General features: G+C 44.8%; 1 protein-coding gene across 5 annotated transcripts in view; it reads left to right on the top strand.

Annotated features, from left to right (window-relative positions):
• Positions 1 to 22,517, top strand: part of LOC138763359 (plexin-A1-like) — a 339,669-nt gene that overhangs the window by 223,780 nt on the left and 93,372 nt on the right. For all 5 annotated transcript variants that reach the window (XM_069937350.1, XM_069937352.1, XM_069937351.1 and 2 more), the window contains 2 exons: positions 11,518 to 11,614; positions 21,580 to 21,770. In XM_069937350.1, the coding sequence (XP_069793451.1) occupies positions 11,518 to 11,614; positions 21,580 to 21,770 (288 nt within the window). The remainder of the gene's footprint in view (positions 1 to 11,517; positions 11,615 to 21,579; positions 21,771 to 22,517) is intronic.

The raw sequence follows: 22,517 nt of genomic DNA, 5'->3' as shown, positions 1-22,517 counted from the left end.
AGTTTTGTTTTTGGGAAGTGGGTGAGAAATAGCAAAATGATTGGTTCATCGGCCAAATCTCCACAAGTTCAAACAGTGAAGTTGAACTGTGACAAATGCAAAATGTCACATGACTGAGCCCTGTGTCTAGTGGACAGAGTTGCTCATTGTGAGCTTCAAGGAACACATTTATTTTCTTACAGCTGGTTGGACAAAATCCTTGTGGTCAGGAGGATGTAATGTGCTTGATTTAATGTAACTCTGGCTCTGTTTGGCCCTGACTGTTTTGCCTTTTCCATCATTTATCTCTTGTCATGCTGAGGTGTTGAGTCGCCCCAGTCCAAATCCTTTCATCACCTAGGACCTGAGTACGGTGGGCACCCCAAATATTACTGACTCAGAATGTGTCAAGGTGATTTTTGTCAGCAAATATATCTTAGTCCACAGCACATAGGTTAGTGAGAGTGGATGTGTGTGACAAGGAGAGAGACAGACAGGAGAGAGAGAGAGAGAGACAACAGAGGAGAGAGAGAAAGCCAACAGGTTACATGAGAATGAAAGGCACTGCTATAGAACCTTCCTCATCCCTTGAAGAACTACCCAAGATAATTCTAAAAATGCGAGGAATCCCATCACCCAATGTAAACACAATAAGATCCCATACGCAGTATTATCCACCAGCTGGTGATTTAGGAATGGATGGCCTCCTGCTATGGGATTTTTAAAAATATTTTATTTTTCTATTCCTCAGGCAAGGTCAGCCTTTATTGCCCATCCCTGACAGCTGTCGGGGACGTGGTGGGCAGTTTCCTGCCATTGAATGTCTTGTATGGACATCGGTGTCAAGCCAACGGGTGAGACGGACCAGAGGTGCTGGGAAGGACAAATTTCCCTGCAGTGCTTCCATGGACAGGAGGCATTCAACTGAAGTTTCAATTGTTATCACCACCAAGCCAGATGATTTTCAAATGCCAGGCTACTAACTGAGTTTAAAGTTCACAGGTGGGATTTGAACTCAGTTTGTTGGCTTGTTAATTCAGCCCTCTGAATTACTAATTGAAACTGAATGACTCACTCAGTCATCTGAATTACTAGCCCTGTAATTTATATGCTGTGTCACTGATGTATCTAGTTTCAGGAAGCAAAGATGATGTTACCTTGTTGCAGGGCCTCTGTTTAACATTTTTATCAATACAGCAGTCAGTAGGACTTGAGCAATTAGCTGGATTTTTGTGACTTCAGGAGTGAGATTTAAAGCCAGAACCATCTGACCTTGAGGTGAAGGAGGTGCACACTGCAGGAATGGAGGCTCCTTCCTTTGGAAGCACAATGTCACCTTGTGGTGTCTGGCACTTTTTGAAAATGAGGGATGTGGCCACTCAGTGCCTCACTCCTGTGACTATCCAGAGGGTTCCACCCTCTGCTTCTTCCCCATATACACTACCTAACAGATGCAAAGTCTAATGAGCAGGTATCGGGCTGGGGGGGGGAGGGGGAGACTTTGTTTGCATGGGGGAGGTTGAAGAAGGTGGATGAGTTGGGCCAAACATAGAACTTAGAAATCTATAGCTCTGTGCAGGCCCTTCAGCCCAGAGCACTGTGCTGACCTAATAACCCAAATTCTAGAATTTCCCGACTGTGCAACCGTTTCATGTACCTATCTAATACTCTCTTAAAATATTCTATTGTACATGGTTCCACCCACATTGCCGGCAGTACACCCACCACTCTGTGTATATTAAAAAAGCATACCTCTTTCATTCCTCCGTATGTACTCCAAAACACCTTAAAACTATGTCCCCTCATGTTAACCATTTCAGTAGACTTTGGCCATCTACACAATCAACACCTCTCATCATCTTATACTCCTCTATCAAGTCATCCCTCATTCCCTGTCACTCTAAGGAGAAAAGATCAGCAATCAAGACAAAATTCAGTAAAAATGTTCATGATTCAAGTCAGGTTTGTCATCTGATTGTACAAGTACAACCCAATGAAACAGTGTTCGCCGGTCCTCAGTGAAAAACATGCAGACACACAACCAGACATAGCACACACACAGACAAATAACACATATACAGGACATGTATTTCATCTATACAAATAAATAAATAAATTTTGTTTTTGTGAATGAGAGCATCTGATGGTGAATGTAAACAGTTCCTTTGGTCATTCAGCGTTCTCACTGCCCTTGGGACGAAGCCTGGTGGTGCTGGCTCTGATTCTCCTGGATTTCTTCCCCAATGGGAGAAGCAGAAAGATGCTATGTTCAGGGTGGAAAGGGTCCTCAGTGATTTTAAGCATCCTCTTCAGGCAACGATTCTGGTAGATCACATCGATGGGGGGAGGGAGACTTCAGTGATCCTCTCTGCCACTCTTATGGTCCTGTGGATTGACCTCCGATCTATTTCTCTGCAGCAACCGTGCCACACTGATGTTGGCAGCCAGGACACTCTTGATAGAGCTCCTATAAAAGGTTGACATAATAGTGGACTGTAGCCCTGCCCGCTTCAAGGCTGTTGCACCTTCCTCATAAGCGAGGAGCTGTTGAGTGTCTACAATAGGTCAAGTTTTGGTGTCAGAAAGTAAGGAGAAGGGGTTGAAGGGAGGACACACACTAGGGATGCAGAACAAGAGGGGAAGGTGTTCCTCTACAGTGATCCAGAATAGGTTGCTTGAATGGATGATGTTGGCAGACATGATGGCAACTTCCCAGAAGGAATTGGATAATTTCTCACAGGAAAATAAACTGGCAAGAGATGTGAGGGACAGGCAATGTAGTGAGGTTGATTCTGGGCTCTTGAGATGGATCAAAAGGCCTTCCTGTGTCATGAATTCTATGATTTTATATGCCCTCACTGACCAAACCCTCTGCTGCCAGTTGCATTTGAGACGGCCACACCAAAGCATATCCTCACCGTTTGTCAGAGATTGATTGCAACTGCAAAGTATTTTCACATCAAAGGTCAGTCCTGCCCCCACCCCCCCCCCACCCCTCACCCACCTCCCCTGTTCCCTGATCACTCAAATTGCCGCGTTTTGCTTTGAAGTTGACACGTGGCATTTCGACCGCTGTCTCAATAACCTTTGTTGATCTGCAAAGGGAACAAGCTGATGGGAGATCAAACAGCACAGGCACCTCATTGAGAAAGGTCACTTGTGGTGGTGTAATGGTCAGTATTAATTGGACAATTTGGTTACATTGAATGGATGGCATGGTTAGGCCCACAATATTACAGTACTGGCAGCCCGTTTTCAAATCCTCTTCTATGTGTAAGGAATTTGAATGTTCTCCCGTCACTTGTGTGGATTTCTTCCGGGATCTCTGGTTTTCTCCAAAAATGTACAGGGTCAGTAGGTTAATTGGTCACATGGGTGTATCTGAGCAGCTCAGGTTTGTGGGCTGGAAGAGCCTGTATCTCTCAGTTTTAAAAAAGCAATTAGATGCTCCTTGTTCATTCCCTACAAATAGTTTTCCATCCCATATTTATCCTCCTTAAAAAAAAATTATGTTCCTGCTGTCCTTTCAGATAACATCCACAGATACATCACAATTTGCCCAGGGAATTCTCAATTCCCTGATTTATTTGCTGGTGGTCTTTATCTCCCTCACTCCCTCCTTTCCTCATTCACCCCTTTTCTCCATGTTTATTCCCCCGCTCTCACTCTTGCTCACTTTCCCTCCATTTCTCTTTCCCTTGATCCTACCTTCATTCCTGTCTCACCTCTGCGTCTTCCTCCTTCCCATCCTCAACCCCACTTCTTGCCTTCCTCCCTCACACCCTCCTTCCCTCCCATGTGCTCCCTCTCCCGTCACTTCCCTCTCCCATCACCTCCCTCTTCCATAGTTTCCTTGTCTCCCCTTCCCTTCCTCCCAACTTCACGAGCTCTCCATACCCTCCCATTATTGTGATTCCTCCCTCCCTCAATCCCAGCTCCTGCTGCCTCTCTCCCACTTCTCACCAGTTCTCCCTGCTTCAGTCCCTCGCCCCTCCCTCACAGTCCCAGCAATGAAAGAGGAGACACAGCAATAAACCTGGACAGCTGCACACTCAGTGCCAGCCCGGAAATGAGAGTGGTCAAATCAGACATGTCAGGTGACAAATTGAAACTGCTAATTCCACTTACTCTTCAGCGTTTTTCTTGCTGGCAAAGTTCTGTGCATTATTTCATGTGTGATTTGGTGGGCTCCCTCTGGATCATGCCACACTGCCAACATCTCTAGTGAGCTGGACAAAAGACAGAGATTAGAAGATGATCAGGATTATAAAGATGGTAGCTGGTATTTGAAGGATCAAACTTGACCTTGGTGCCCCTTCTGTCTTCACCTTGAGCAAGGATTCAGCACAATGCACCTGTCATTCTGTGCATTGTGGGTCCCTTGAAGCGCTAACTAGGTCTCCTGCATTGAGGTAAGCGTCCTGGTGTAGGGCTTGAAAAGCATGTCAGTCAGAGGCAACTGCTCTTCTTGGTGGTTTCCTGTCACTTTTTAAACTGTTGTTTTGAGGTGGTGCAGAGCCAGTGAGTTTTGGTATGCCACATGTTCAATCAGGTACTTGGAATGAAATACAAATTTCAGGCCAATGGGGCAAGTTCAGAAGGGCAGCAGGAAGAAGATGGGCTGAATGGTTTCCTGTGGCTTATCATTCTGGGTCTTTTTCTCTGCTTATTGTTTCATGAACCTATCATTTATTACTTTCTGACCTCCTTACACTCTGCAAAGCTTGCATTCTCTGGCTCAGTTTCCTTCCATAGACCATAGAACAATACAGCATAGAAATACTCCATGCCAAACTATTGTTCTGCCAAGTCCCATTGGCCTGCACCTGGACCATAGCCCTCCCACCCATGTACCAATCCAAATTTTTCTTAAACGTCATCCACCACTTAGCTGGCAGCTCGTTTAGCACTCTCACGATATGAAGATGCTCCTCTCCACATCTCACCTTTCACCCTTGACCCATGTCCTCTAGTTCATATCTCACCTAACCTCTATGGAAAAAGCCAGTTTGCATTTACTCTCTCTATCCCCCTCATCATTTTGTATACTCCATCAAATCTCTTCCCTCCCCACCCCCATCCCTTCCTTCTACACTCCAGGGAATAAAGTCCTAACCTACTTAACCTTTCCTTGTAACCCAGTTCCTCAAATCCTAGCAACATTCTTGTAAATCTTGTCACACTCTCAATCTTTATTGATATATTTCTTGTAGTCAGGTGACCAAAACTTTCATTCCACTGCTTCCTTCTCCCTCTCCCCTCCCTTCTACCTCTTGCTGCTCTCTGCCTCAATCCTCCCCCTCTCTCCCCTCTCTGACATTATGTGTGAAACCAGCTTTAATACAATCAGGGCATCTAGATAATGTCGAGCTGGATGTTGTTTTCATGGATAGTTGTTCCTTGTTATCCAGGCTTGTGATAGATTCAGGGCATGAATGATTCATTTAATCTCCTCTGACATGCCTGTCATTTTCTTTGAAGTGGGTTTGAATGCCGAATACTGTCAGCAGAAAATTCCAAGTTCTTCTGACCTTATTGATTAACTCATGACAAACGCTAGAGAGTTAATTTAACAGGGAATGATCGGAAATCTTTTGTTCACACCTTGCTGATTGTTCCTGAGTGGAGATGAAAGGGAGGATCCCTTGGATCTCCAGGGCTGTGATGTTACAGGCCTTACAGCCCAACATGTCCATGCTGTCCTGGAAACATCCTGGTGAATCTCCTCTGCACCCCTTCCAGTTTATTGATAACCTCCCTGGGCAACCAGAATTGCATACAGTACTCCTAGCTGATGTTAGGTGAGATACAAACCAGATCACTTGGGTTAAGGGTGAAAGGGGAAAAGTTGAGGGACATTGGAGGAACTTCTTCACACACAGAGAGTGGTGGGAGTGTGGAACGAACTGCCATCTGAAGTGGTGAATGTGGGCTCAATTTTAACATTTAAGAAAAATTTGGACAGTACATGGATGGGAGGGGTATGGAGATCTATGGTGCAGATCTATGAGACTTGGCACAGATGATAAGGGCCGAAGGGCCTATTTCTGTGCTGTAATATTCTATGTTATTATGGTTCTATGGTATTATGGTTCTATGGTGTGGTCTCATACAGCAGAATTGTGAGATCCCAACCTTTGAGCTCAATATCTCACCCAAAAATTCAAGCTTGCCTCTCCTGTGTGAGAGGCAAGGCATGGAGCTGGATGGGATCACCATTGCTCAGGAGCCAACTGTCCTAGATCTTATTCAACTTTACACATCCCTTTTGTATCCATCTCCATCCCTACAGCTGTATAATTCTCTGCAATTTCATACATAAGAAGCCAAGAAGTTGGCCATTTGGCCCACTAAATCCATGCCGACTATCAAACACTCATTTATACCCATCCTTCGCGCACCTACACACCAGGAGCAGAGAACTGAAGCTGATTAATTAACCAGCCTGCACATCATTGGGATGAAGCCAGAGCACCAGATGTTTGCTAGCAGACAAGAACTTGGGCTGAAGGGCTTTCACGGTGCTGCATGTTTCCATGACTGAGACACCTGAGAAACCCATGGAAGAATGTGCAAACACCACATAGATAGCGCTGGAGGTCAGCACCAAACTGGGTGCTGCTGGGCTGTGGTCTTACCCCTGTTCTGCCATGAGGTCCAGTTCCAACCAGTTGACATCCCTGGTTTTAATCACTCCCTAGCAGCTGGAGAGCCTCAGAGAATTCCTCACCAAATTCTCCACCTCTAAAGTGCTCCTGGAAACCTCCCTCTTCGAACAAGCTTTGCACAGCCTGTTTGTCCACATTTTTATTTGTTAACTCTCCCCTGAACTACATATATTTTCTAGTTCTACATAAATGCAGTGTGTTTTTGGTGTAAGCATTCACACTGTAATAGCACCATCATGTGACAGGAGGAATTAAATGCTGCTGTTTGCATTTTGGTCAGCATCAATTGTGTGTGGCTACACAACATGCTGTACAGGAAAGAACCATTCACTATTTGATACAAAAACAGAGAGCCATAGGGTCTTCCAGCAAGGACACAGACCTTGTCCATGTCGACCAAGTGAATCCCGTTTGCCTGTGCTTGACCTATATCCCTCTCAACCTTTCCTTTCCAGGTACCTGTCCATTGGTCTTATTGTGTCTGCTGCTACAACTTCATTTAGCAGCTTGTTCCACACACTGTGTGAAGAAGATGGCCCTCGGGTCCCTTTTCCCTCAACTTTATGCTCTGTTCTTTTAAACTCCCTGAGCTGGGTGATGACTATATCTATGCCGCTCATGATTTTATAATCCTCTACTCGGTTCCCTCGCCACCCCCCCCCCCCCCCCGCACCCCTTAGATTCCTACTTCCCAGCGAGAAACGTCCCAGCCTCTCTGTACGATTCAAATCTTCCAGCCTCAAGAACATCCTGTGGACCTTTTAGTTGACCAGTTCCAGCTTAGTGATGTCAAGCTGGGTGAGCGGACCAGCTCACAAAGATAAAGGCTGTGAGGTGGATGCAGAAAGACCACCAGATGATCAGGGCAAGTTGAGTGAGAGGATGAACTCTTGGTAGATGCACCATAATGTGGATAAATGTGAAGCTATCCATTTTAGTTGGAAAAGCGGAGGTTTGCTCGTCTGGGGGAGTTGTTGATGTACATTGGGACATTTCCTGGCATGCCAGTAGCTGAAAGGAAAGATGTGAGTACAGCAAGTGCATTGCAAGAAGTTTGAGCACAGGCAAGGATGTCTTTAATGCAATTGTATAAAACAGTGCTTTCCAACCTCTTCCCACCCATGGACCATGTCAAATGTTCCTCTACACACTGTGGACCCTCTACAACCAATGCACAGACTTGTCAGAATACTTTCCATAGAACACCTGTAGAAGTTTGAGAGAATATTTGATGATACGCCGCATCTCAGACTTCTTAGAGACCAGAGGCATTTATATGGCTACGTCCACGGGTTGGAGCTGAGCCGAGTATTGAGGCTGACATTGTTATGTAGATGATCAGCCAACTTATTCCCATCATGTCCTAGTGAAGCTAAACTGCAGCATATCCACGAGTTAGCCAATCACTTTCATCATAGTGAGATCTTTCGGTGCATCCGTCTGCTGCCCAAAGTCCCTATGGCCTTCCTCACTGTGGGTTACCATCTCTGTATCTATGGCTGGCCCACCTCTGTACCAGTGACTCTTCCCCTGGGAAACCCCTAATAAATCCCTAATAAAAATAATAATAACCCCAATTAAAATCCTAACATTCTGACAACTTCTTGTCTTTGAAGTTAATTGATAGTGCATCACTCGCTATAAAGAATCCTGCCATTAACCATGTGCTCCTCTTCAAGTTTGTCTTTCCAAAGCATCGTGAATGGGAGGGACAATGGGGTTCAAGTCCATGGATCTCTGGAAGTACAACACAGAGAGATAGGATACTGAAGGTGACATATTTGTCTTCCTTGGTTGGGATGTTATACGGCAGCTTCAAAAGACACTGGTTAGACCAGATTTGGCGTATAGTGTACAGATGTGGTCATAACTCCACAAGAAGAATGTGGTTGCACTGGAGAGTGTGGAGGAGATTCACCAGGGGGGTTCCCTAGATTGAGCTTTAGTTATGGGGAGACATTGAATCAGCAGAATTTATTTTTGCTGGAGCCAAGGAGGCTGAAAGGGTGACCTGATCATCACTGTCCCAAGAATTTTGCAGGACAGAAATAGCGTCTTCAGCCCAACTTGTCCATGCCAACAAAATTGTCCACCCAAGTTGGTCCCATCTGCCTGCATTTGGACCATAATCCCCTAAATTTTTCCCATCCATGTCCCTCTCTAAATGTCATTTAAATGTCATTATACCCATCTCTCCCAGCTCGTACCACATACCCATCACTTTCTGAAGAAGGTGTCCCTCAGATCCTTGTTAAATCTTCCTCCTTTCACCTTTAACTTATGTCTTGTGGTTTTATATTCCCTCAAAGTTATATGGAAGTATGTAAAAGGATAAGGTGTATAAAATTACAAGGGGCAGAGAAAGGGTAGATAGAATCTTTTTTCCAAGATAGGAATAGTGTAGGGGCTACCACAGCATCCGCAACCCAGGTTCAAATCCGCCACTGTCTGTAAGCAGTTTTTACGTTCTCCCCATGTCCGCATGGGTTTCTTCCAGCTACTCCGGTTTCCTCCCACCCTCCAAATATGTACTATTTATTAGCTTAATTTGGACATATGGGTGTATTTGGGCAACTTGGGCTCATATATAAAAAAAATTGAAAACAAGAGAGCATAAGTTGAAGGTGAGGAGGAAATTTTAAAGATGATGTTGGGAAATTTTCCCCCCAGAGAGTAGTTGGTATGTGGAACTTGCTGCCAGAGGAGGTGAGGAAGTTGGATGCATTTGTGACATTTAAGAGATATCAATGGACAACGAAGATTTTGGATGTATTTTATTAATTGTCTTCAGGAAGATTTAATACCACAGAAATGTTTTGTCAATGTCACACAGCAACTGAGATGCATTCTGTTACATTTGTGAGGAGTCTACGTTAAAGCTCAGAGAGGCAGCATGACTACACTTATTAAAAACTGAGAGCTCTACTTTGGTTATAAAATTGGTGACCAAGATAAACCCTGGGTTCCTCACATTTGTTATGCAACATGTGCAATCAACCTGGACCATGTAGGGTCCAGTATAACTGCTCATGTTGTGACCATGGAAAAGTGGTATCAGGGCAACTGGAATCCATCATTGCCGGCCAACTATTGTTGGACACTGACACCAGAGGCATCAGATGCTGAGAACAAACGGAAATCAGCAGGAAAGCATTTTTACGTCAGTTGAACTAATGCCATGTGTCAACCTCATTGTGCAATAAGGGTGGCACAACACTGTTATACCACCATTGACTGGGGTATGAATCCGGAACTGTAAGGAGTTTGTACGTTCTTCCCATATCTTTGTGTTTCCTCTGAGTGCTCCAGTTTCCTCCCCCCACTCTTCAAAGCATACCACGGTTGTAGGTCAATTGGGAGTAATTGGGAAGTAAGGGCTCATAGGCCAAAAGGGCCTCCTATGGTGATGCATGTCTAAGAAAATTAAGATTAAATATGCTAAATTCAACAAAAGGTAATGTAATGTTTTTCTAAGTTCCTATGTGATACAGAAAATCTGAAATTATTTTTGTGTTCAGCTTGAAGTGGTCCATCATAATCCCCTTTATTTCAGGAGAAAATTGTCACGTTCATTCAGACACTTAAATAGGCAGGGCATCAAAGGACACATAAATAATGCAGGCACAGGGTATTTGGGTCTTTAAGGTCAGCATGGCTATAATGGGCTGAAGGGTCTACTTCAGTGCACTATGACCCCATTATACGGATGGACTTGTCTGTTAATTGACTGGAGAACATGAGAGAGAGATAAGCCCAATGCAATGATTTAGAAAGTCTCTTTTAATTATCATAGGTCAATTTATTGTCACAGTACATTCTGTACATGACATCACATACAATCCTGAGATTCCTTTTCCTGCAGACCAAGCAGAATTTCTACTTAATGGTAACTATAAACTGTACTCAAGAAAAAGATGCTTATAAAAATGAGACCAATGTAAACAAAGAAAGAAATGTAAACTGTTCAAAACAGAAAAAAAATATTCAGTAATAAATAATGTGCAAAGTAAGTCCTTTTCACTCCTCAATCTGATTTTCAAGGCTCATTTCAGAAGAAATGTAATTTAAAATTCTCTCTACTCCACTTCTCCCATCCTCCATCCCTACTTTACTTGTGCAAATCACTTTTGAACTCTATTAAAGCCTGAAGCTGAGACATAGGAGGTCTCCTCCGCCTGTCTCGGTCTCACTTCCATCGTGGGTTACAAGGCTTTGGAGGCTCAACAGGAGACAAGCAGTGGTTGCTAAGGATCCTCTTCAGGAAGGGTGTTGTATAATGTCCATGACAATAAACGTTAAAATTAAACCTTGGTGTGAAATAGGATATAGGCATGTGAACCGGAAAGAGGAAAGATAGACAGGGAGCACATTTTAAATGGACATCATTTATTTCTGTGGCAAATTACCCAAGTCAAGACTTTCTCTGTCAGTGACACTGCTCAGCCAGTTGAGCTCCTCTGGCAAATATCCTGTGAGCTGTTGCTCCAGATTCCAGCCCTTGCAGCTCCTCACATGACTCCTGTTCAGAAATATATGGCAGGGAACTTCAGACTACTGCTCGTACAGGAATGGCAGGCCCAATGGTATCATGCAGAGATAGTCTTGTAATGCTTGCACAAAGGAGACCATTTAGCCCATCAAATGTTCACAGCAAAACCCCACATCCAGCAATGATATTAAATTGTGATTTCTGAAGCCTTGATGTTGGCCTGAATCAGATAGAAATAACATTAATTCTGAGGAACTTTGGGCACATAGGTTCAGTTAACTTGTATGGCGCTGTAAGGTATAAAGATTCCATAATTTGTGTACACAAAGCAATCTCAGTTCTTGACCTCCATTCCTAAACCATTGTGTTTCTCTCCTGCAGTATGCCTATGAAGGAAATGACATCAGCGATCTTCCTGTGGACCTTTCTGTTGTGTGGAATGGGGACTTTGTCATTGACAACCCGGCCAACATTAAAGGTACGACTGAAAAAGGGAATAGAACCCTCATATTGTTGCCACCCTAACAGCCAAAATCCCAAGACCCGATTAAGGGGTCCACGGCTTTATCTGTCTTAATCTACCAACAAACCTATCCAAATATTATTTAAATATGGCAATTGTCCCTGCCTCTTCTGCTTCATCTGGCAGCTTGTTCCTTAGTCCCATCATGCTCTGTGTGAAACTCTTGGGTCCCCTTTAAATCTTTCCACAGATTCTCCACAAGATTCCCATCTCTTTTTGAATTCCTGAGACAGTTGCCAAGGACAGGAGGGGTTGCAAGCAGATTTGTTCCACGGTGGGTAACACACTTCACTTGTCACAACACTGACACCTGGTAGAGTGCCAGCTGGTCGTGAGCAGCTGGAGTTGGCATTCTTGCTCTCAGACTGGGTCTTCATCTTCCCCAGTACCCCATTCCCTGAGCAATTTAAAGGGGAAATGTTCTGACTGCCTGGCGCAGCTCAACTGGGTCCCATCCCCTAGTAATGAAAGCTAGGCTTCAATGAATGTTTGTTATGCACAGAGGTACCAACATTTTTACTTGGAGCTGCCAAGCAGGTACATAAGATACACAAATGGCAATAGTATGGATTAAGTTACCACAACATGCCAAGTCAGAAAAAGACATAATAAATGTAAAAGGAGAGAAGCATCGAACACTACAGCATAGAACAGTCCTTCGGCCCACCTAATCTGTGACAAACTACCATTCTACCTAGTCCCATTGACCTGCAGCTTGACCATTGCCCTCCATGCCCCTCTCATCCATGTACCAATAAATTGAGCCCAGATTCGCCACTTCACCTGGCAGCTCATTCCACGCTCTACGTGAATAAGTTCCCTGAATGTTCCATTTAACATTTCAATCCTTAACCCATGTTCTATGGTTCTTGTCTCACCTGACCTCAGTAGAGAAAGCTTGCTTGCATTTACTTTATCTATACCCCTCTAGATAAATAAATATTAATTGTTGCAGTTCATGACTTTTCAAGGTGCAGGCAGATCATTTGGAGATCCTTGAATAGTGCATGGTTAGGATTATGGTTGTATAGGGAGGTTCAGGAGACTGATGGGTGTTGGAAATAAACCTTAAACTTTGACGTGCTGGACCTTGGGCTTCTGCCGGAAGAGAGGTTGTGACCAGGGTGATGGGGGTCTTTTATAACATTGATGCCTTCTTGATGTTTGTGAACAAGAAGGGTTGGCCAGAAAAAACAAGGAATTGCTACTTGTGGCTGGGATTTTAATCCAAAATCGTGGCATCTTAACCAGAAGGCTGAAAGATTCCCCAATCACAAAGAATAGATTCAGCCCAGAATGAGGCCAGCACCTGGGAAGAGCAACCAAGTCAGTCCCACTCCCTCACCTTCTCTCTGAAGCCCTTGTATTGACATCCTCAGCTCTCTGTGGCACATCACGATTCAGATTTTTCCACTTCTCTGTCAGTCCATACTCAGCCCCATCCTTTTACTGCGAACATTATCCATTTCTTCATCTTGCTTTTGGTTCTTTTTTTTATTAATGAATTGGCTTCTTCCTATCCCTGGTCTGTGACCCTTGCAGCAATGGGAGCAGAAGGCCTGTGATCTTCACGATTCCTCTGTCAAATCTCCTTGCAGTGTCATCCAAGGAGAAAACTGCAGGTTCCGTGGACCCAACTGGCAGCTATAAACAAAGGAATCATTCTCTTAAATCTCTTCTATGCCCTTTCCAATACCTTTGTGTCTTTCAAGTGTGACAGACCTACATGGATCCCACTTTATATCCACCTCCTGCTGCCTCGGGAAAGCTCCCAATATTTTAGTCCCAGTCACACTCTCTTCTCCCCCACCTCCAATCAGGCAGAAGATGCACGAATTCGAAAGCAATCAAGCTCCAGCTTCAAGGGCCATTTCTTTCCTGTTGTTATGAATGGACCTCAAAGGAATTAAATATGGTGCCTTGTACTACTTAACTGTATTTTTCTCTTTCCAACCATGGTCCACACCTTTGTTTCATGTCACGCTACTCCCTGAACTTTTGCTTTGATTCTTCCACCACCTGCTGTGCAGAAGTTGTACGTTCGATGTAGAGGTTGACTTTCCTGGATATCATGCATATAAAGAAAGCTGTTCACTGTATTTCGGTATGCGTGATAATAAGCATTTAAATTCAACATTCCAATCCTTCTAAACCAGTGGCTTCCAAAGTTTGTGACGGTGAACAGATAGGTTAACCTTCGCCCTGTCAAATATTTAACTAGGAATGACAATTCCTTGTATTTTTTTGCGGGATCTTTCTGTGCACACATAGTCGACGGAGTTTGCTACTTGAAGGGGGGGAAAATTGAGTGCTTCAGAAATAGTGTTTTGTTTGTAGACCACCAGAGGACATCCCAGGAGGGGCCAGTTGGTGGGGATTGGGATTGTGGTCTCGCAGTGACCTCTGCTGGGTTACTTTGCCAACCTTGTGGTGTCAACAACCAACCAACATTCCTGAAGCTATGAAGCAAGTTCCTCAAGCCAATGCAGCTTGCTGCCTATCTCTGGAATCTTATCCAGAGTTTATTCAGCCCATGGGGTCCATGCTAGTGCTCACTGGAGCAATGCCTTCAGCCCCACTCTCTTTCTCTCTCTCCCTACTTTTCTGTACTTACTCTCTCTAACTATTCCCCTGTTGATTCTTTTCACTCGATTTGTTGGTGACATGGTTAGTGCAGCAGTTAGCCCAACGCTATTACATCATCAGGGACCTGAATTCAAATCCGTCACTGTCTGTAAAGAGTTTGTACATTCTCACTGTGACCTGTGTGTGTTTCCTCCCACCCTCCAAAGACATCCAGGGCTGGTAGAGGTTGATTGGTCACATGGGTGCATTTGGGTAATGTGGGATCATGGGCCAGAAAGGTCTGTTACTGTGCTATATCTCTACATTAAATTAAAATTAAATAATCCCACCTGCACCTCTTTGGCATGCGGGAGGAAACCCTTTGCGTAATGAGGTGCAAACTCCCCCCAGGTTCATGTTTAAACTCGTGTTTTGAGCTGTGAGGTAGCAGCACTTCTCTCTGTGCCATGGCGTGGCTCCCTGAACCCCCTGTGCAGGTTATGTCAGCAACTAGCCCCCCCACCCCCACCCCATCACACCAAGTAATGAGAGTAGGAGAATCCATGAAGGCATGGGTTGTTCCAAACTCTGTGATCTTTGCTTCCTCTGTTGAAATGTCCTTATGAAAACCAACAGGGATATGGACAGAGATGCCTCTCCTGGTTGGTATGCAGAATTATCTGATCACATGCATGCCAGCACTTAATTTGTGTGTTTTTGCTTTGGGCAGCCACTTGAGACACTTCAAACAGAAGATTTTGTTTCCCCCCTTCATTCAGAACTATCTGGGCCAAAGTTCTCTTGACGTTCTCACGGAGTGGTCCGCGGACATCACTGGACGGGAAGTACACCGTCCATTTCCTCCATCTTCAGTCTGAATTCTTTCCAAACAATGGATTAATTAACTTTCACCAAAGAAAAATAAGGTTTGCTCGTGACTGCATCGGCATTACGACCATAAGGTCTAGGAAGAAGAATCAGGCCAATCAACTCATCGAGTCGGTTTCACCATTTGAATTTTCAGGCTGATGTATTTTTTCTTTCAAACCCCATAATCTTACTAATCAGGAATCTGTTTTAAATCTACCCAGTGACTTGGCCTTCACAGTCATCTATCGCAACAAATTCAACACCCTCTGGCTGAAGAAATTTCTCCTCATCTCTTATGTTTTTTTTAAATGGAATTTGTGTGATTTTTACCGGTTTGAAGAATGTTTGACATCTTGCCACAAACGACCAAAACTCAAAATCTCCATCTCCTTACACGAGTTTAGGCAGCATAACGGAAATGAGGTAATTAAGCGATCAGGACTTGCCACGCACGTCATCGATGCATGCAATTCATTTGCCCATTGTGCATGGAATGCCTGCAGCTAACTTTAAACTGCAAGTGTTCTGGAAAATTTACTAGGTGTCTAAGAGATAAAATATCGGAAGGGAATGGCATCCTCATTCCCAATCTGCCCTTTTTACACAGCATGTGTTCCAGGAAAATGGTGATAATTTCCTGGAATACTTTGTGGCTTTGTTAAAAAAAAACATATCTGTTCTAAAGGGATGCCATTTTATCTTGAGGGTGTTCCCTCTGGTGCTAGGCTCTCCCACTTCTGGAAACATCTTCTCTACATCTACACTATCCAGCCTTTACAATGTTTGGTAGGTTTCAGTGCGATTTTCCCTTCATCCTTCGAAACTCCAGAGATTACTGGTCCAGGGCCATCTTCTCATATGTTAACCCTCTCATCCCTGGGATCACTCTTGTAAACCTCCTCAGGATCCTCAGCAAATCCAGCCCATCCTTCCTTTGATGTGGGGCCTAAAAATGCTCACAATCTTCCAAATGTGGGCTGTCCAGCACCTTGGAAAGCGCTCAGTGAATTTGCTGCAATCTAAACATGGTGCAGCACTCAGTCTGCTGGTGAACTCATCGGGTCAAAAAATGGTGAATGTTGCAGTTCAGATACCATAAATCTAGCAGCAGAGCCAGGCCATTCAACCCATTGAGTCAGCTCCAACATTTGAGTCATGGTTGATGCGCCACTCATCCGCCAGGCTGCTGTTCATTGACTTCACCTCTGCGTTTAACACGATCATTCCCCAGAGGCTGGTAGAGAATCTGTCCTCAAACACCCTTCTCTGTAACTGGATCCTGGGCTTCCTAATGGAAAGACCACACTCTGTCTGGATTGGTAGCAGAACATCGAGCACTGTCATGCTGAGTACTGGCGCACCTCAGGGCTGTGTGCTCAGCCTGCTCCTGTTCATGCTACTGACCCATGACTGCATCGCTGGATCCAGCTCCAACAGTGTCATAAGTTTACAGTTGACACAACAGTAGTCGGCCTCATCAGCAACAACGATGAGTCGCACTGCAGAGAAGAGGTGGAAAATCTCGGGAAATGGTGCAAGAGTAGCAACCTGAGTCTCAAGGTGGACAAGACAAAGGAAATGGTCATGGACTTCAAGAGGACTGTAGTAGAGAGTGTGGAGAGCACCAAGTTCCTTGGAGTTCACTTTAACAAATGACCTATCATGGTCACTCAAAATGTCCTCACTTATCAGGAAGGCGGAAGAGTGACTATACTTCCTAAGAAAACTGAAGCGGGCAAGACTACCGGCCACCATTATATCAACCTTCTGCAGGAGCTCTATTGAGAGCATCCTGGGCGACTGCATCACAGTGTGGTACAGTTGCTGCAGAGAAATGGATCACAGGTCAATCAACAGGACCATAAGAGTGGCAGAGAGGATCACTAGGAATCTCTCTCCCCTTCCCCCCTGCCCCCCCATTGGCGTGATCTACCGGGAACGTTATCTGAAGAGGATGCGCAAAATCATTGAGGACCCCTTCCACCCTGCACACTGTATCTTTCAGCTGCTCCCATTGGGGAAGAGATACAGAAGTATCAAAGGCAGCACCACCAGGCTGAGGATCAGCTTCTTCCCACAGGCAGTAAGAATGCTGAATGACCAAAGGAACTGATCACACTAACCACCCAAGTCTCTGATATTCATGAAACAATATTTCTTTTTATTTATTTGTATAGATGAAATACTTGTCCTGCATATGTATTGTTTGTCTGTATGTATGTTATGTCTGGTTGTGTGTCTGCACATTTTTGAACCAAGGACTGGAGGACGCTGTTTCGTTGGGTTATATTTGTATAATCAGATGAAAATAAACGGAACAGAGCCCTTCATCAAGATTGAGAGTGGAAGGGAGAGCTGCTATGATAAGGAGGGGATGAGAGGTGTAGGAGCAGGGCCAATGAGGTTGGCCAGGGAGAGGTGAAGGATGACAGACAGGTGCATCTTTTCAACATCCTCACCAAAGTGTGGTGTGGCATTGATAGGGTCCATCTCCAGTGGGCAGACATTGGGCTTGTCACAAAATTGAGAGGAGAAGAAAACTTGCATTTTTTTGCACTTTTCATGTCCCTTTACCAATACCCCCTCCATAAATCTTCGTCCGCGAAGCCAAGCCAAAGAAGAGACCAATATTTCTCAGTACTTTATGAATATCCGTGTCTCAGCGTGGGAGACGCAAAAAAAAATCTAGGATACATATTTTTGGAACATGGCCGTCTGGTTTATCAAGCCTGTTCTGCTAATCAACAGAATCATGGCTGACCTAGCCTTAGACTCACCTCCACCAAATCAACTGTTCCCCATAACCAGAACAGCATGGACCAGATGGGCTGAAGGGCATGCTTCTGTGCTGTGGAGTTCTATGGCTGTAATCCTTCATTCCCCTTCAAAAATTCACCTATAAATACATTCAAAAAGCTAGCCTCATCTTAGACAGAGATTTCCACAGATTCACTACTCTCTGGAAGAACCAGTTCCTCCTTATCTCTGTCCTAATTCAACCTCCCAAGTCCACAACCCCTAGTTCTTCACTTCCCAGTGGAAACAACCTCCCTGTTTCTATCTTATCTATTCCTTTCATGATTTGTATGCATTTCCATAAGATCCACCCCCACCCCACCTTGAATTTCATCTCAGGCTACTCAGTTTCTGCTCAATTCTCAGATCAATGAGAACTCCGTGCTCCTCAAAGCCTGGAACTTTTTAAACTTTCACCTATGAGAGTGAACAGACTCTGGTGTAACATTCTATCCAAAGTACGGCACTGTTGGCAGTGCAGCATTCCCTCAGGTCTGGAGTATGGTTCTGTGGCAAGCCTCTGGGGGAACATCCCAATCCCACAAAACTTGAGCCATGACAGATCCAGATCCTGGCGGCCAAGCACCTTGCAGTTTGCTTATGAAGAGTCTGCTACCCACAGAGGTGGAGTGCTGGCCAGTCATTGTGTGAGTGAGACTGAGGCAATCCACAGTGGGATCTCCAGGAATCCATCATTAAGATATCACTCAAGCAAGAGTAGGCTCTTCTTTGTTTCTCGTTCCTTTGACACTCTTTTCACAAGCACCGCTTTCTTACAACTCCACCTCTCTTGATCCCTTAATATTCAAAAAATCTATTGGCCTTGAATGTACTCAAAGGTTAACGGCTTCACTCCCTTGTTCTGAGACCATGATTCCTGTTATCAGACAAAGAAGGTATTTTCTTTCTTATAAAAAAAAATTTCATCAGTTGGAGAAATGAGGAAACACCGACCCCACTCCAGGACTCTCAAACATCAAAAGCCTTTCTGGAATTATCCGTCATTACACTGGATTGTAAATTGTGTGGCTTCTGCATGGAGCAGCTGATGCATTGAGGAAGTGTTGGAGGAATTGGATTGACAACTTTCCCACTACCTTTCCCCGTGCCCTGTTTGGTTGCACAGGTAGCTGAATCTTCTTGGAGAGACAAATGTGATTGTTGGACCAGAGGAAAACTTTCTGCAGAGGCCTGTGAGGTGAGCCTTTACCTCATCCAATGAAGCCAGCAACTAGACTTGTACCTCTGGGACTCAAAGGAAGCATCTGGCCTCCAATTAGCCTGTGACGGATCTACAGTCGATTCCATTGTTTCTGGGAATGTTTATGTAATTAAAACATTGGTTGATGGCACTTTTTAATCATGCCATGGACAGAATTGAATTAACTGGCATGTCAGGTTCTTGTGAGAATAATTTGCTTTCTGTCGGGGTGAGCTGTCTTTGACTCCTTTCCTGTCTCATTACCCCACAAGATGTCTTCACAGACAGTGCTGGTGAGCTCATCGCCATTGGATCGGAGAATGCAGAAGGAGGCCACTCTTCCGATCGTGTTCATGCTAGCTAAAACATCAACTTGGTTTAACCCACATTTCCTAGCTTTTGCTCTGTGGTCAGAATCAGGTAGCAAAACAGCAGGCCCTTGACCACACCTTGTCTCTGCTAGCCACTTAGTACCACCTAAACAAATTCTTTTAACGACATGCCCTCATTGCCTTCTATGCCTTGGCGATTCAAGCGTCCTTCTAGATAGTTTTTTTAATTTTTGAGTGTCATTCCCTCCACTACTCCTTCAGGCATTGTGTTCTGGATGCTAACCATCCTCATTCTTCCTTAGACCCCCTCTCTAAACCTGTCACAACTTATCCTTCAGATCACTTTGTTGAGAACCTCAGCTCTGTTTGCCACAATAGCATGCATCTCCCAGTGGTCACCCATTTCAGTTCCTCATCCCATTCCCTTGCTGAGACGTGCGTCCATGGTCTCCTGCACTGCCAGACTGAGGCCACCTGCAAATTGGAGGAACACCCCTTGTTCCATCTGGGCACCCTCCAACCAGATGGTGTGAAAATCGACTACTCTGGTTTCCATTAACCCCCACCCTCTCCCCCGCTTCTTCTCCATCGCCTTTCCCCCCCAGCTTTGTCTGTCACTCTCTCCTCCCCTTTTCCCTCTGTCTCCTTTCACAGAGTCCAAATTAATTCTCATCTCTCCTCTTATCACATCCAATTAACACCTTTTGTTTGCCTGCACTCCTTCCCCTCTGGTTGTCTTTATTCTGATGCCTTCTTGTTCTTTGCTTATTCCTCAAAGAAGGGCTCAGGCCCAAAACGTCAATAATATACCTTTACCTCCTACGGTCGCTGTGAGACTGGCTAAGTTCTTTGAGCATTTCTGTGTGCTTTTAAAGCTTATCCTAAAAGAAGCCCCCAGTTTTAGATGCCTCTGCCTTTGGGGCAGCATGTTTAGCGTAGCAGTTATCACAATGCTGTTACAGCGCCAGAAACACTGGTTTGAATCCACCAATGTCTATGAGGAGTTTGTACGTTCTCCCTGTGAACTGTGTGGGTTGCTCCGGTTTCCTCTCATGTTCCAAAACATAGGGATTGGCAGCAAGGGTTTCAATTGCCAGAATCAGCTTTTACTGTGTGGTAAATACATTTAATTTAATTTTCTTTGTTTCAGAACTGCTTTATCTGTCTCCTTCATAATTTTGTACCCTTCGATCATGTATTCCTCCCCCCACCCCCGCCCCAGCCTCCATCTCTCGTCATATCTTAAAGGTTCATTTCTAGATAACATACTGTTGAGTCTGGAGACACAGAGAGACCTCCGACAGATGCTAGAATCTGGAGTTAAAAACAACCCTGGGTCAATGGGAGAGAGAGAAAATGAGTGACATTTCAGACTAGAACCTTTCATCTCCCTGATGAAGAGGCTGCAGGACAGGCTCTTAACTCCTAACGTCAACCGTTCCTTTTTTCCCATGGACGCCACTTGACCTGCAGAGTTCCTACAGCGGGTTGTTTTTTTTTTTGTCTGATCTTGTACAACTACATCCTTCATAACAGTGTGGTGACCAGTCATGAATCCAATTAGGTCTGACCAATGTTTTTGAAATTAAAGTTCAAGTTTATTATTGAAGCACCAGACAAAACAGCGATTCTCTGGACCATGGTGCACACAATACACAACACATAAAAATCACATATACTGTATACATAAAATATGGTATCAAATAAATATGTATAAATTATTTAGTTGGTTTTGTTTACAAGAAACCCAAGGTTACATTAATCTCACAGCCTATGGGTAGAAGCTTTGAGACCTATTGCATTACAGTCACTTTGCACAGGAGATATGCGGGCGAGAATTTGGTGACCCAAAGTAAAGCAATGGATGTTGGAAATGGCAGTGCCAGAAGGGGGTTGTGTATAACAGGAAGAGGTGTGTATGAAGGGATGGAAAGAGGGGACATGTGGCAAGAAGTTAGGGGGGAGGGGCTGGTGTGGAAAAGGCAGTTGAGGCAGGACAGAAGCATGGGATGTAAGAATTAGTTAGGTTCTTGGGATGTGGAGGTGGGCTTTCAGGTAGAGAGGGATGTGAGGAGCTGCTGAGCCTACTTGGACCTCTGTCTCTTCGGGGCTGTTCACTAACCATCACTTCCTGTTGCCCGCTTCCCTCCCCCCAGCTCACCTATACAAGTGCACCGCCCTCCGGGAGAGCTGCGGACTGTGTCTGAAGGCCGATCCGAAGTTTGCGTGTGGCTGGTGCGTGTTGGAGAAGAGGTGCATGCTTCATTCGGACTGCCAGGTGCCAGGGAGCCACTGGATGCACCAAAGCAGCGGCAACAGCAGATGCACCAATCCCCGAATCACGAAGGTAGGCCTTTCCATCAGCTCAGCACATCCACCTACATGGACGGGGCTCTGGACAGCTCCTTTTCCCTCCCAAATCCATGTCAAGGATCAAGATCAATGGCAGTTTCTTTCCTTTTCTCCCTTCCTACTGAATTCTCCCCTCTGATTTCACTTTCCTCTGATTTCACTTTCCCATGTGCTCTCTCCTCCTCTTTCTCTGTCTTTGTCTCTCTTTTGAGCTCATTCATTACATACTCTCTCTCCTCTGAATCTTTTTCCTTTCCTCTCTCTGTCTCCTGATCTTTTATGTTCTCTCTCCCTCACTTCTCTAGACTCTCTCTCTCTCTCTCTCTCTCTCTCTCTCTCTCTCTCTCTCTCTCATTCTCCTGATTTTCTTCTCTCTCTCCTCTCTCCTACCTTCACCCCCCCCAACAGTTTCCTCCCAATCTGTATTTTCTGTGCACTCTCTCCTCTCCCTTTCTCCCATGGTTTCTCTGTTCCTCCCTTCATATCAGGAGGCACCAGACTCCTGTTGCCGATACTCCTGGTCCTCATTGTAATGGGGGATGGCCCAGCTGCCAATCTATCCTTCCTCAGGTGTGCATTGTGGGTTCTGTGTGCCCTACCTTTGTTCATCGCACCTGGGCATGCCCCACTATCTCTGAACTGAGCCTTTAGGAGGAATGTTTCAGTGAAGGATCACTTGTTTGGGCTTGTACTCTGCAGCTCAATGACTCACAAGCTGCAGTTTTATGTCATATGAATACTT

Source organism: Narcine bancroftii, chromosome 5 (genome assembly GCF_036971445.1).
Source record: "Narcine bancroftii isolate sNarBan1 chromosome 5, sNarBan1.hap1, whole genome shotgun sequence".
NCBI classification, from domain to species: Eukaryota; Metazoa; Chordata; class Chondrichthyes; order Torpediniformes; family Narcinidae; genus Narcine; species Narcine bancroftii.
This window is presented reverse-complemented; position numbering and strand designations above follow the sequence as displayed.